This window comes from Galleria mellonella, unplaced genomic scaffold (assembly GCF_026898425.1).
Source record: "Galleria mellonella isolate WM207_F2 unplaced genomic scaffold, CSIRO_AGI_GalMel_v1 utg257, whole genome shotgun sequence".
Taxonomy (NCBI): domain Eukaryota; kingdom Metazoa; phylum Arthropoda; class Insecta; order Lepidoptera; family Pyralidae; genus Galleria; species Galleria mellonella.
In genome coordinates, this window is record NW_026442054.1 from 69,892 (window position 1) to 86,352 (window position 16,461).

The 16,461-nt window shown below is 36.2% G+C and overlaps 1 protein-coding gene across 1 annotated transcript in view; it reads right to left on the reverse strand.

Annotated features, from left to right (window-relative positions):
- Positions 1–283: 283 nt before the first annotated feature.
- LOC113512698 (protein masquerade) overlaps positions 284–16,461 on the reverse strand; it is a 42,584-nt gene continuing 26,406 nt past the window's right edge. Inside the window, exons 4-14 of the mRNA XM_052894966.1 lie at positions 14,941–15,134; positions 13,466–13,642; positions 12,134–12,261; positions 11,475–11,626; positions 9,636–9,818; positions 8,682–8,759; positions 8,169–8,328; positions 6,700–6,887; positions 5,683–5,772; positions 4,434–4,588; positions 284–3,373 (exon numbers count right to left, since the gene is read on the reverse strand). Of these exons, the coding sequence (XP_052750926.1) occupies positions 3,206–3,373; positions 4,434–4,588; positions 5,683–5,772; positions 6,700–6,887; positions 8,169–8,328; positions 8,682–8,759; positions 9,636–9,818; positions 11,475–11,626; positions 12,134–12,261; positions 13,466–13,642; positions 14,941–15,134 (1,673 nt within the window). The 3' untranslated portion in view covers positions 284–3,205. The remainder of the gene's footprint in view (positions 3,374–4,433; positions 4,589–5,682; positions 5,773–6,699; positions 6,888–8,168; positions 8,329–8,681; positions 8,760–9,635; positions 9,819–11,474; positions 11,627–12,133; positions 12,262–13,465; positions 13,643–14,940; positions 15,135–16,461) is intronic.

Here is a 16,461-nt window from a genome sequence, read left to right on the forward strand (position 1 = left end):
ACGTGGAGGTCGACCTAATAGGGCATATTGCTAACAACGGGGCTGTCAAACTCCACTGCTAACAATCTCTTTCCCGCTACTGGCCACCTTATAGTAATCTTTTTTTTTTGTATATATTATCCATAGAAATTACCTAAACCAATATATACCCATGAACTCAAATGTTTGTATTCCGCGGTGATTCCATTCACGACCTGCAGAAGGTGAGGCAATGTATAATACTGCTCCATCCTCAAAGGATCATTTTAAACAAAAAAGGTAAATATAAAATAAAATAAAGGCATTTTGTCAAAAATTTTTCAATCTTCAAAAATATAATACATAATTCGAGTTTAAAATACATACAAATACAATAATTTATAATTGTTTGGTTTCCGTACTAAAACTAGAAGCTGTTTTTATTAAGTTTAATAAGGAACAGTAAATGCTTGTGTTCATTATTCCTTATAATGGACATTAATGGAGAAGTCTACTATAGCATCCATGGCCGAATTATCCATTGGGCAATACAGACAACTTCCTAAAGCCATCCATCGGCTAAGAGCTACGATAGTCTCGATAAAAAACTCTATTTCGAGAAAAATTCCTTAACCCTTTCAGACTCAAGATTTTTTTTTTTTTAGATTAAATATATTTTCGTGTTTTGGAGCCAAGCCATCTTGCCGACACGCACGAGACTACTGCACCACCTAACCGCTAAAATGATTTCTTATTGGCTGGTTTAGAATCTCACTGTCGTGTTATTTCAGCTTCGTGCGTAAAAATGAATTGCGCGCGCGGTTTTAGAATTTTTTAAAGTTACAACTCACGCCCGTATCGTTCAGGTCTGAAAGGGTTATAGTGAAAATTATATTTGAAGAACTTATGATTTGTTGTAAGTGACGTCTCGCCATGGTTATTCCAGCGCTGATAACATCAAAATTCGATAACAGACTGTAATAAATTTATATACACGATAAATAAATAAATAAAAAAGAGAAACTCGTGAGCGTGTATTTTTTTTATATACATATAAATTATCGTTAATTTCGAATTAATATTTATTTTACTTTTTAGAATTCAGAAATCACTAAAACGTGTATCACAAAAATCAGAAACATTTCTAAAAAAAAAAAACTTGTTCATTCCAAATAACGCAGCTGTTACACAGAGAACTTCTCCATTAAGTGAATTGATTAAATAAATAAATAAATAATTTAAATACTTATTTAATATAGAATTAAATATAATATCCATTAATATTCTTTATAATTAATTACAATTTTGCAGTATTTATTCATTTAGATCATCGATCTGACAATTCGAAAATATATTTTTTAGAATCCATAAGTACCTACTTATGTATAGGTATAACTTTTTCTTTATTAAAAAAAATATGCACAATAGAAATGGATACGAATCGACTCTAAACAATATATTGAGAAGGAATAAATACCAAAAAATGGTGGGAGACTAAGTATTAAATGCCATTGTTACACTTAACTAAATTTACACTAAGAAGGATTTTTTTTATTTTATTTATTTACACGCCTTAAATAGTAGGTATGTCGGACGCTTGTGTGAGTAGACATAAATTACTAAAGTAACTTAAGAATACTATGGACACTGTGCTCCTATTATGTATACATATATATATATATATATATGTTTAAAATTAAATTTGGAATATATCTAAGTAAAATATAATTATTATAAATATAACTGTCAGTTTGTCTCATATTGCGTTTGCTGGAAGAAATCTCTTTTAGAGGTAAGCTCGCATTTGTGCATTATTATGTTTAATTATTAGGTATTCTGACACCAATACCTTTTTGTGTACAAAAAAGAACAATTTGTTCTAACTCAAGTGATGATTTAAATGTTTAAATAAGTATATAATTGTAATACATAACAGTACATGTAAATCTCTTTCATCTAAAAATTACCTACATTCTATCAAAATAAATTCATTTCATCTACTAGTTATATTGTTCAATTTTGATTTAATTATTTCTAATAAATCAATAGTATTTTGATAATAATATAAAACAAATTATGATAAGTACATACTGCCAATAATATGTCTATTTAGTAAACAGTAAACTATGAAAGAATATCCAAATAAAATAAATATGTTCAAAGTGACTGATAGATTCAAAATAAATAACTTATCAAACATCTATTTACGTATCATTATTGTTTCAAGTTCTTTTGTTAAAATATAATCCTTATTTCTAAACCGGTTTTTGAAATTTCTTTTTAAATAATGTTTCAAATGTACCTATATACTTAAATGATCAATCAAGAGGAAGGGACTGTTACTAATGGGGGCACTGATATCCCATAAATTAATAAATAAATATCCTGTCAATTCGATCTCCATTAAAGTATTTAGGTACATTTCAATTAATAAATTCTCAAATTCACACAAATATATAAATTAATAATACACACGATTTAATACAAAATGAATTAGAGAAACGATGAATTGTATTCCATCATTGTGATCATCTAATGATGACCTCCCACGTGTGTCTTGTGTGTAATTACACAATTGAAATAACCGGTGTATTTAAATCGATTACTAGTCGAATGTTAACCGCAAATATCTCCTTACTAACACCGACAAAATACATATTGTAAGATTTATTCTAAATACGACAAAGCCTATAAATAAAGTAGTTAGTTTATTCGTAATATATCGAGGTAAATAATATTTTTCTATAAGTAGGAAATGTTCAAAAAATAAATCATAGACACAGCGCCATCTAGTTTGAAATTGAGCAAACCTTGTACCAAGAGTATCAGACAATTGATATTTTTTTTTCTTTTAAATACATATATTATTATATATAAAACACCCAGATCAGTACAAACGTAGGAATATAAGATATTTATAATATACAGGGATAGAATTAGAGACCATTGGACGGTGAGACGGTGGGTCAAATGCTACACTAGGGCCATCTGTAAAATCCTTACTAATATAAAATGTGGGAAAGTGGATTTCTTTGTTTGTTAACTTATAACGCCCTAATGGCTTAACCAATCGCTATGAAATTTAGTATATACCTACTACTTGTGATAAAGAAGGACACAGTTATTTCGGTCAGTGATCATATCCCGGTCACGCGGACGAAGTTAAGGATAAAAGCTAGTATTTTATAAATGCCAGTTAGGAGGTATTGGTGGTTAACTGTACATTACGCTGTCAAATGGGCAAACGCTATAGGTTGTTGACTGAGATGATCTGGTTGATCCATCCGATAAAGGAGGACACCTTCACGTAGACCCCGGGCACGTCCCGGCGGCCGCAGCCGAAGCCCCACGACACCAGACCTACTAGTTCGTAGAAACCGTCGTCTTGGCATACCAGGGGGCCGCCGCCGTCGCCCTGCAAATATTTATACTTGGAATAAAAATCGGGCTGAAGCGCCATCTGTCAGAAAGTGGTTACCATCACTTTCATACTTACTAACAAGATGCCACGCCGCATACAACACCTGTGTATGTCGGCTTAAAACCCAGCGACCCGGAAATTGTAACCTTCGGAGAAGATTCCGAGATAATGGGGTTTGCCCCGACGTCCCTACCCCATTCACACACTATCAAGGCGGGTAAATGAGAAAACCGGGATTGATTGATTGATTTACCAATATTATAAATGTAAAAGGTTGTTTGTTTGTTTGTTACGTTATTGCATCTAAACAGCTCACCCAATCATTATAAAATTTGATATACACATACTATATAAATACACACATATGGCATGAAAAAGGATTATAGGCTATATTTTAACCCGATTAGTATACATATCCCGGTCACGCGAACCAAGTCGCGGGTAAAAGCTAGTAATTATATAATGCTAATAAAATTATCTGGAAAAATAATTGTGTCAAAGTCATCTGTCGTAATGACGAAATTAATCGGTAGATCCGTTTTCGTAACCACATGCATGGGAAGATACAAGACGCCGAATATTGCTGTCTCGTTTTAGCTCATAGGTGCACTAGCGTAAACATATCTATCGACAGATGACTGAATAACAATCGGACTATTTTACTACTTATTTAGCTGTGCTGAAAACAAGTCAGTTTGTTGCGGCACATATTTAACGATTTCAAAATTTGGCGGCACACAAAGGAAAAGATAAAAATTATTTACTTACTACGACACACTGCATAAATAGTTTATGACAAAAATTTTAAATATATGCAAAATTTGGCGGCACACAAAAGTGCCGCGGCACAGTGGTTGAGAATCACTGATCTAGTGATACAACTTTATTTTCTAAAATTGTTCCACCCAAGAATCGAACCCGGGATCTCATTTTAATAAGACATTAACTTATCGCACATTACGGCCAGTAAATCCACTTTTGAATTCACTATTTAATCATTAAGTCGAGGTGCTCAATTAGCATCTAAGCAATTAATGACTTAGCTATGACAAACCTGGCATGCGTCATTCCCTTCTTCTCCACCAGCGCAGAACGAGCTGGCTGGCAATATGAAGATCTTCTCGGTGACCGCATTCACTTTGCGTACACATTCCGCGTCGCTCACGATCGGCAACTCCGCCTCACGGACCCGTAGGGGGATCGGGCCGGCTGGAAATATGGTTGGGTATTTAAAAAGTCGTCATAGTCGTAGAATACTGATGGATCTGACATGTATTACATATATAGATCCGTCAGTATTCTACGACTATGACGAAATATTGTGTAGGACACATTTTATGGGAAACTCTTTCGATACGAGCTGCCCGATTATGGAATAAACTCCCTTCCCACATACAAGAGAGTCCTTCTATTACTTTCTTCTATCAAGAAAAAAGTTGAAATTATTCTTTGATTTCAACTTTTAAAAAAATTTTAAAATCATTTACTAAATTTCTAATGTTGGTAGTATATTAATTTATTTTAACATTTATTATATAAGTAGGTAGGTAATATTCTTATCTCCAGAAATCCAAATCTGTTTTTTTTTAATGGGTGAAAATGGTATGGTAACACCGCCTGCGCTAACGGGATGCGCTGGCGGAGCACCAGTAAAGAGTGATAGATGAGAATGAAAACAGGCCAGTTAGCCCATCATGATGAATTCATCAGAAATTGACCATGATAGTTTCCAGGGGGAACCGCGAGGAGGTCGACCTGGTTGGGTATATTACTAGCAATGGAATTCTCAGTCTCCATTACTAACAATCCCTTTCCCCCCTCCAAATCTGCTCAGGTTTGGAGGGGGGAAAGGGAATCCAATCTTGGAAATCCAAGTTATGGTGGAACGAAGAAACTCAGACAATTTTAAAAATATTACATTTCTTACTAATGGCGTTTCAGATATTATTATAAAGTGGTTTGTTCTTTCTATAGAAATGAGTTATGTCTGGAAATACAAGTATGTTTATGTATTCTAAATATTAATAGTTGTAGCACTTCAGCTGCGCGCTAACAACATGCTTTTTCACTGTATCGGGTTGACTGGAAGAGATCTCTGTCAGAGATAAGTCCACCCTTGCTTATAACATTTATAAATGCAACATTTATAAATATTATATATATATATATATATATATATATATATATATATAAGAGACTAGCTAGAACATAATAATATAAATACATAGAATAATAATCATCTAGAATAGAAAAATTTAGATTTTTAATCTCCTAATACGTTATTATGTGGTTTGAGGACTTACCTTCTCCCATATATCCGTATCCCGTGACAGTACACCTGGTACCAGCGCCGTGGCTGACTCCTCTGGCTGGTAGACACACCAGGCACACCCCTGTAACATTGGGGGGAAAGGGATTGTTAGTGATGGTGTCTGACATATTGCTAACAACGGTTAATTCTAGTGGAATTCGTCACGATGGGCTAACTGACCCGTTTCGTCGTCACCTATTATCCCTCACTGGTGCCCCGCCAGCGTATACCGATAGCGCAGGCGGGGTGACCATTCCATTGTCACTCATTAAAAAAAAAACCCCGGTAACATTAATGGTTGATCTATGAAATGATGGTATAAGGCAGGGGGAAGCACAAAAGATCCGTATGGGTCGACGTGCAACGGCCTAGCTGACCCCATATGCAAAAAATAAGATAAAAATACATTAATGGTATAAATATGATGAATTATTTTAGGATTTTTTTTGTGACTTCAATCAATTAGATATCGTCATAGTCGTAGTTATCTTTATATGTAATATTTGTCAGATCCGTCAGTATTCTACGACTATGACGATATGTATTCAACGCTACATCATACTGTAACTGAAGGCTAAGTTGTTTAAGTTAGCTATTTTATTATTCAACTAGCGACCCGCCCCGGCTTCGCACGGGTTCAGCCAGTGTTTGCAATGTAAGCGAAAAAAAATTTTTTATTTACGACATCACATTAGAAACCTCTAAAATTATCAGTGTTTCTCTACTATATTATGCATGTATTATACATATAAACCTTCCTCTTGAATCAGTTGCGTAGTTTTAAAGATTTAAGCATACATAGGGACAGACAGACAGCAACAGCGACTTTGTTTTATACTATGTAGTGATGAGTTGGAAGATTGATTATAAGTAAAACAAAATCGGAAATGTATTTTTGTATTTCTTTGTATGCGCTTTTATTTTGGATAATTATTTTTGGAGGCAACAGTCGTTGTGATGATCGTAGCATTTTTATGGGGTTCCATTCGCACGGTAGGTTGTAGGGTACCTTCGGTGAGCTCGGCCTTGCCTTGCAGTTTGAGCAAAGCGATGTCGTTATCTAAGGTCTGGCTGTTGTGGTTGTGATGGATGTAAGTGGTGGCCACGCGCAACGTCTGCGCACCAGGCGAGCCGTACTTGCGCGTCAGGTCGTGGTCGCCCACGCGTACGTAGATCGCGTCGCCCGACCGCACTATGCTGTACGGACGGTACACGGTTTCAATGGAAACAGGCATTTAACCACTTAACACTTCTTTGAATGATTTTCTTTTATTGGTGAAAGGTGGTAAAGGGTATCAAGGTGATATAATTCATGTTTAAAATTAAAGGAAAAATGGTTAAAAAAATAAATATGACAGCTGTGTTTTGTTTTTTTACAATGGACATTAAAAAAGTATTTAGACACGATCAACTTAAAGTGAACTTGTTCTTTTATATAATTTTTGGGCATTCAATGTTATGATGGATCCACCATTATGCAAAGAAGGGTTAAGCATCTCGAACGAGACCCTCTCGCGCATCATATCGTCACAGTCGTAGAATACTGACGGATCTATATATGTAATATTCGTCAGATCCGTCAGTATTCTACGACTATGACGAAATGTGTTCCGATTTGCGCTATCCCGAGAACCTCTTGTCACTTAGAAATATTATATTTATATTTTATCTGCCGCGATACCTTCTTGCCCGTTTGTATTTCATAGAGCTTAGTGTATATTTACTGTATGCTCGTTCGAATTTAGTGCGTGCGCCAGTGTGCCAGTTGACCTCGTTTCACAGAAGAACCCTCGCATTAAGTGGTTAATGTTATAATCTTAGATTCTATATAATCTGAAGTGTCTCCATACAAATGTTTCGAGAAAAATGGATCAACTTTTTCATACAATATTGAGTGATTAATAGTTATGAGTGATTCCTTTATAACTTCTATATTTATTTTGTCTTATAATTTCTTTAACATTTTAATGCGTAAATATTAATTTTATTTATTAATTAATACGTGACGCTGCATTGTGTGTGTAAGTATTGTATATAAAACATTGAAAAAAAAACGAGTCAGTTAATTTGACAATTAGCTGACAAAAAGTTGATCCGTTTTTAAAGCTCGATGCTCTATCTATATAATCTAAGGTTATAATAATATATCGAAGGATATTTCAGATCTACACGATAGGGCACACACTCAGAACATCCAGCTCTGAGCCAATTCAGAATAGTTCGTTTTTTAAATAGAGCCGATCAGGATTCGAATCCAGGACCTCATTAACGCAAAGCAACATGCCCACCACTACGCCATAGAGGTGGTCAGCTTTGAAAAGGAGAAGATACCTCAATCAATTATTTTTTGTATGAATTGTAAAATACGATTTAAAATACGATGCGATTTTATTATTCTTTACATTTGAAGTACCTATTTTTTGCGGAAGAATGAGCATTAGATATTCTGGATCGGAATTTGAAATTGTTGAAATTTACTTGGTGACACAGTGTGCGGCGGTGAGCACCCACTGCGTGCCAATGAGGGCGGCCCCGCAGAGGTACTGGTTCAAGGAGTTGATGAGCGCCACCTGCCAGCACCACTCCCCGCGTTCACCATCCTCGCCGCCCATCACCCGAGCGGTGCGCGATGACGTGCCTATTACCGACAGGAATATGTACATATTTATTATTAGATATAAGCACATAATAGGACCAATTCTGAAGCGCCATTACATTAAATTTATCACAAAAATTAAAATTGTAATTTTAAATCAAATCTTTTGATGATATAGTTGAACATAGGTCTCTTTTATAAAGGGGAGGTGTTGCCAGTACTTGCCATGTTTAGCAGACGGATTGGCAACCGCAGTTAGTCCTTGATGACGTTTTAAGAGGGACGCTGCTGCCCATCCCTCATCCTCCCTTAGTCGCCTCTTACGACACCCACGGTAAAGGAAGGGGTGGCCTATTCTATGCCGGGACCGCACGGTAATATTTTTCTATACGCACCTTTAACTCCGCAGACGTATTTGTTATATTTTTCAGGCATTTTCAGCGTCGACCCGTACGTAGGTTCGTAAAGGGTAGCTGTAAATAAAATTTTGAAATAAATTACCTTATTAGACCAAATAAATTAGCAATAATAAAAGGAAAAAATGCTACAAGCCTGAAATTTGCCATAGATTTTTGAGTTTGAATTAAAATTACTTTGTAAAAAAGTCCACCTTTGAACGATGGATCAAAGAGCCAAATTTAGGAGTTTAAATGTAAAATAATTAATAATTGAGTAAAAAACTTGTAACTTGTTTACCAGAGGTAGACTTTGTACAAAAGTCGATTGCTTTTGGGTACCTCTGTTCCATTCGTGTTTCAACCGTGAAGCAGTTGTGTTTGTATGGCTGTGTTTCGGTTTGAAGGATGGGATATGGCGTGAATTTACTGGTACGGAGGAATAACACCTGAGTCCTCAGGAATGGCAACGCATGGGGGGTATCATGGGCGAAACAGTATATTCTGTTATGTCCATGGTACTGCTCATGTCTATAGGCGACGGTTACCACTTTCCATCAGGTGGGCCGTCAGCTTGTTTGCCATTCTAAGTTGTATAAAAAAAAACTAATTAAAATACTTTCAAAGAGAAAGTTATAGATGAAGTAATTTAGCACATTAAGGTATACTTCTCACTGTCCTAGCTAAAAAACTGACCAAATAATTAGTGTACAAACAAATTCGCCTGCGTGAACGAGGTAAGTTCATTGACCGGAACAAAAGTAACCTATTCACTTCTTCGTCCTATGTATTGCATGTTTTTTTATACGAATGGGTCAGAGGTGTCCAAGCAAACGACTTTTGTACAGTCTCCCTTTGGTAATTATAAATTGTAATGGTAAAGTGATCCTAAAAGGGTTCCGTTTTTTCCTTTGAATGTACGGAACCCTGAAAATCATGTATAAAAATCATTACCTATAGGCGTGGTCTGCGGGTGCGCGTGTGGGTGGGTGACGATGGTGGGCGCGACGCTGGTGGCCAGCGGGTAGGTGTCGTTCCTCTCCTTGTAGCCGAGGATCTCCTGCACCTTGGACTTGGGCGCGCAGCACTGAGTGCCCGCCTTCTTGCATTTGAACACGTCCGTCATTTCTGCATTACCTGTGAACGGAAAGAAGTTATTTATTTATTAACAAAAACAAAGTATGGTAGACAGACTTAGGGCGTTATGTCCTCCATATGTACAACTTGTGACTTATGTGCATGAAGATATATAAAATGCGGTCTTATCGCTGAAGCAATCTCTTCCAGACCACCTTTGGGTAGAGGAGAAAAGAAAGAAAGCTATTTGACGCATGAAATATATCTATAAAAACGCTCATGTTATTTAAACATGTGCTAATAATTATATGCATACCTTCGTTCCAATAATACTCTCCAATTATCCTTCCCCTCTCACCGTACTGGTTACGCTTCAAACTCTTTTCTCCTACATTCTTCACGACTCTGGAACGCGCTTCCTGATGCCATTAAGAGACTACCGACTAAACCGTCTTTCAAAAAAAGCGTTAACGCACACTTTTTATTTTTATCCAAGCAGTAAGTACTTTATATTATTCTCAATTTCGTGTATAATATAGTATATGTCATATATGTGTAAGTATATTTGTTATTTATATATATTTATTCGTTTATATATGTAATTTTAGTATGTATGTATATCAATAATTAGTAGTACCGCATTCGAGTATTCTGACACTTCCCTATGGTTGACTGGGAGAGAATGCTTTTAGCATTAAGTCCGCCATGTACACATATTTGTACTAATGAATAAATAAATAAATAAATAAATATAAATACTTTTTTTTATTTATTTATTACTACAAAAATACAGAATTACGAAAAGTATGTTATATTAGCATTCAGAAACGATGTAGCTTTATACTAATGCTAAGTACTTATAACAGTATATATTATATACGAATACATATATTCATCAACAAGATAAATGGGTTCTTGAGAGACACACTACAACTGAAACTCATTCAGTGGAAGCTACTGCACTCTGATACTGCTGTTCCTTGATCACAATACAATTTCTTTGTAATCTCTATTCTGTTATTCTTTGAAAAGAACAATAAAGAGCTTCCATTCCTCTGTCCCATTCGTGTTTCTACCGTGAAGCAGTTGTGTTTGCATGGCTGTGTTTCGGTTTGAAGGGTGGGATATAGTGTGAATTTACTGGGTACAGAGGAATAACACCTGAGTCCTCAGGAATGGCAACGCATGGGGGGTAGCATGGTTGAAACAGTATACTCTATGTGTATATACTGTTATGTCCATGGTACTGCTCATGTCTATAGGCGACGGTTACCACTTTCCATCAGGTGGGCCGTCAGCTTGTTTTGCCATTATAAGTTGTATAAAAAAAAATTACTCTTTTTAATTTCATCGAATTTAAAATAATTATAGCGTAAAGATGTTTTCTGTGACGTCTGTACATTTTTATCCATGTTAGTTAAATGTTATTGGTTTTTTTAATGGGTGATAATGAAATGGTAACCCCAACTGCGCTATCGGATATGCTGGCGGGGCACCAGTGAGGTATGACAGGTGAGGATGAAAAGGCAGGTCAGTTAGCCCACCGTAACCAATTATACTAGAATTAACCACGACGATTTCCAGGGGGACCCACGTGGAGGTCGACCTGATAGGGATTACTAACAATGGGTCAATTAGGCCCCATTACTAACAATCCCTTTCCCCCAGTGTTATTGGTTAACTGTTGAAATGTATGTGAAGTGTGTGCGAGCTCACGGAAGCAGGTGAAGGAGAGCAGCGACACGATGCAGGAGCCGGGGCAGTCGGGGCGCTGGTCGGCGGGCGGCGCCGGCGGCGGCGGCGGCGCGCGCGGCGTGGTGCTGTGCGGCCGCGGCGTCGTGTGCGGCCGTGGGCTTGTGCGTGACACCCTGCATCACGGACGTTATACGATTTATCAAACAAACAAACGAGCATGCGGCTCACCTAATGGTAAGTGATTACCCCCGCCCATGATCACCTACAACACCAATGGAATTGCAGGTGTACTGCCAGCCTTTTAAAAGGGAATATGCTCTTTTCTTCAAGGTTATGTTGTCGTATCGGTTCGGAAATACTGCTGCTGGAAGTTGATTCCAAAGAGTGGTTGTGCGTGGAAGAAAGTGCCTCGAAAAACGCACGGTGGAAGACCACCACTCGTCCAGATGGTTAGGATGGAATGTACAGTACGGTTTAAAAGGATTTTTTTCCCGCGAACGATCCCTACCGAGGTTATCTTTAGAGACTAAAATACCTCTAGTGTTGCAGGCGACCATAGGCTACAGTGACCGTTTTTTTAAACGACTCAGACAATACATTAAAAATTTTGTAAATGACACATCTGGTCATACATTATATATAAATTATATATAATTAGAAACATAAGTATTGGGTGTTACCTGGTATTGTCACAGCAACTTTCGCCTCTGAGTTTGCAACGGGTACCCGGGATGATGACGGCGGGCCGCTCGCAGAATGCCGCCATGATGCTCATGAAGCAATACCCAGGGCACGGAGGTAGTTGGGGCTAGAAAAATATGGAATAAAACATAAATGATAGGTCTAGAAACGCTCGAGGTAAGGCGAAAGTGTAATTTGATGGTGCACTTTTATCGGTTGGTCAACGGCAGAATAGACAATCCTGCAACTCTCAGCCGTTGTTTTTTGTACGCACCCCAACGCTGCATGCGATTGCATGCTTGTCGACTACTATCGGCACCGCCGCCACGCACCTATACTGCTCAGTTTGCTCCCACTTATCAGGCTATTTCTCTGCTCAATTCTCTGATTGCTCAGCAGCCAGATATTGATATATTTAATAACAAAATAGATATATTTTTAAAACGTTGTACAAAATTTGTAAGTTTGTAAAATAAACCTATGGCTCACTACACGTTTTGGGAGACTGTAAGTGTGGTGAGTAATTTATAAATAAATAAATAGAAATTTTAATCGAATTCTAAAAGTGTGTGTGTATGTATTTCGGGAGGCAAAATCCATAGAGCAAATTTACTTGATTACGCGTTTCCGCGTTCGAAATTTAATTATTTCTTTTTATGATATTATTAGGGAATAATATGGGCTCCTAGATCATATAGATAGAGCATCGAGCCTCAAAAACGGATCAACTTTTTGTCAGCTAATTGTCAAATTAGCTGACTCGTTATTTTTATCAGTATTCTATATATTTACGCATACAATGTATCTTCACGTAATATTTAATAAGTAAAATTATTGTTTACGTATTAAAAAGACGCACAAATTATAAGACAAAATAAATATAGAAGTTATAAAGGAATCACTCATAACTTATTTATCACTCAAAATTGTATGAAAGAGTTGATCCGTTTTTCTCGAAGCTTTTCTATGGAGACACTCTATCTATATAATATAATAATAATAATATAATATACTTTATTATTCAGACTACAACTTGGTCCATTTTGTTAATAACAGTTTTCTTACAAACTATGTTAGTAAAAAAGAAAAGCAAATTAATTAAAGCAGTTCACTCAGATGTGAGCCAGCCGACTAGAACAGCATCTGAATGAAATGCCCAATTATAGGCGAGTTATATTTCTCGCCTATTACTTTCAGAATGCTGTTGGTGCTTGTCCTAGCCCTATGTAGCTATGTATATAATCAAAACATGGGCTGTATTATATTTTCAAAAGAAAATCGTACGAAACCAAGGTCCTTTTGCTGTTTTTAAATATAAAAATGGGTCTAACAGGTCTCGGCGTGGTGGTGGTGGTGGGTGCCTTGGGCTCGTTGATACAGCACGTGCCCTCGGCGGGGCAGTACGCGTCGCGGTCCACGTGGTCGCACCACAGCGCCAGGAAGCCGTTCATGCAGTCACCCTGGCACTCCTTGCCCGGCTTCGGCCTCGGGGCCGGTGTTGTTGTAAGCTATAAACAGTTTAGTTTAGTTTAGCAATTATATTAAGAGAAATAGTAAAGTATAATGCTTTAAGAAAATTTATAAATTTCAAAATAGCAGAGAATTTTTTTTATACCAGGAAGTTGGCAAAGAAGCATACAGCCCGTTTGATGGTTAACGATTACTGTAGCCTATAAACGCTTGCAACTCTAGGAGTGTCACGAATTTATTTATTTATTTTATGTATTTATTTAAGGCAAACAAACAGCTAAAATAATACATAATTATATACTTAAATAGTAATTTGGTAGCCACTAGAATTTGCACAAAATAAAATACAAGCAAACGAAACACAACATTAGACAATACTAAATTAAACATATATAAACAAACAAATGCTATTGAAAACCACAATTATTTTTTTTAAGAATTAATTGTATTCATTAGCAAAAAATCAATAGAATTTTGTACTATTTCATTTTTAAGATTTTATTTATTCAATTTTAAAAGGTACATCCACAATGTAAATACAGAATTAATTCATTCAGTTATAAATAATTAATACAAAATTAATTTTAATTGATATACAGGGCTTGCATCTTGCATTTACACCAATTAGAGATGTACACAACATTTTCTTAAGTCATCGATTACATATTAACAAAAGGGACATGTTTATAAAAGATTAAATATAAAGCACAGTATACTAGTAAAGAAAATAGCAGGACTTCGTATATCATTGCAGGATTTCTATCACCAAGAAATTACAATAACAAGAAGGACATTAACGTTCACTTAATATATATAATTAACGGATTTTTATCAAGCTTTAATTAAATTTACATCAATCCGACTAAACCGTCTTTCAAAAAAAGCATTCACGCTCACTTTTTTACTTTATCCGAGCAGTAAGTGCTTTATATTATTCTCAATATCGTGTATAACATAGTATATATCATATATGTATAAGTATATTTGTTATTTATATATGTTTATTCGTTTATATATGTAATTTTAGTATGTATGTATATCAATAATTAGTAGTACCGCATTCGAGTATTCTGACACTTCCCTACGGTTGACTGGGAAAGAATGCTTTTAGCATTAAGTCCGCCATGTACACATATTTGTACTAATGAATAAAATAAATAAATTAATAAATCTATGCGTAGCCAGAGAACTATATTATTATAAATAAAATAAAAAAAAACCGTTATTAAAAAATACGTATAAGCAAATTAAAAAATTGAAGTAAAATTAAAACCAAATAAATTTAATATTACATCAAAACCAAATATGACCTATTTCATTAGTATAAATAACTTACAGCGGTGGTGGGCCGTTTGGTAGGCTGCTTCTTCTCACTGGGCACGACGAGATCCGGCGGCGGCTTGTTCCCGTAGCCCTCCTTGGTGACGCAGCACAGCCTGCCCTGCACGCACAGGTCCTGCGACGTGAGGTACGCCTGGCAGTACAGAGATAGGTGGGCCTCGACACACACCCCCGGGCAGTTTATGTTGCCTGCAAAAAGTCGACATGGCCGTATTAAAAAATATGATGTTGATTTGAAAGCACGGGTTTACGGGTTCTTCTCACTATGTAGCAACACTTTGCACCCAGCGGTACAGCAGTGAAATCAAGCAATGTGACAATTTAACACTTCGCTGACCGGAAATTCCGTCATGAATGAAATCTTTGAAATTAAACACACCACAAATCCATCGACATATTCGGTACAAAATATTTGCTTTTTGGGAAGAACTTGTTTTCTATTTTGTAATATGATTGAAAATATGTTCTTTTTTTTTATATAGTTTTACCTTTTATATATTTATATAACGTTTTAAGTATTCTCTTTATTTTATGTGTTTGCTTTACATGAATTACTCGAGCTGTGCACATAATGTGATCGGATTATAACCTAGCCGAATCACAAATGTAACTATTATTTAAGTTTTTTATGGTTGTGATCTGTTTTATGTGCCAATAAAATAAAATAAATAAATAAACAAAAATTGTGATAAAAACCTAAATACAATGAAAAGTAATTTTTTTTATACAACGCAGGGGGCAAACGAGCATGCGGCTCACCTGATGGTAAGTGACTACCGCCGCCCATGATCACCCACAACACCAACGGCATTGCAGGTGTGCTGCCGACCTTTTAAAAAGGAATATACTCTTTTCTTGAAGGTTATGTTGTCGTAGCGGTTCGGAAATACTGCTGCTGGAAGTTGATTCCAAAGAATGGTTGTGCGTGGAAGAAAGTGGAAGAAAATTATTTGGTCATGAACGCTTTGTAATACAAACGGTGTTGCCCGTCGTGGTAGGAGGACGTACGTGCACGCTAGTGCAAAGACGAGTTAAATTGTCACCGGTCAGCAGTGTTAATAGTGCTAGTAAAATAAAATTTTGCTAATTATAGGCCACGGTATCATATAAATATATAATTTTGTGCATAAATGTATTTGATAGTAATCATTGTTGTTCTCAGCAAATATTGACATATTTTAAATACACTATCGGGACTTTACGCGATGAAAAATTTTCAGGTAAATATTTCCTACTCACCTGCTTCTTTTAAAATAGAGGGCAAAAGAGGAAGAGGAAGACTGAGGAATAACTAGATGGGACAGACAAAAGAAACACTAGGTGTCATGTCGTATAGGGAGGTCGAGGATATGGCCTGGGATAGAGCTGGCTGGAGGAAGATACATGAATTCGTTGCACCGACAAGAAGAAACTTTTAAATGAAAAGAAGACCTGCTTCTTTATTGCCGTTGCAAGTGACGGAATCATAAAACGTGTCGTTTTAAATAAACTTGTAAACGAGTCTATTCTAATTAAA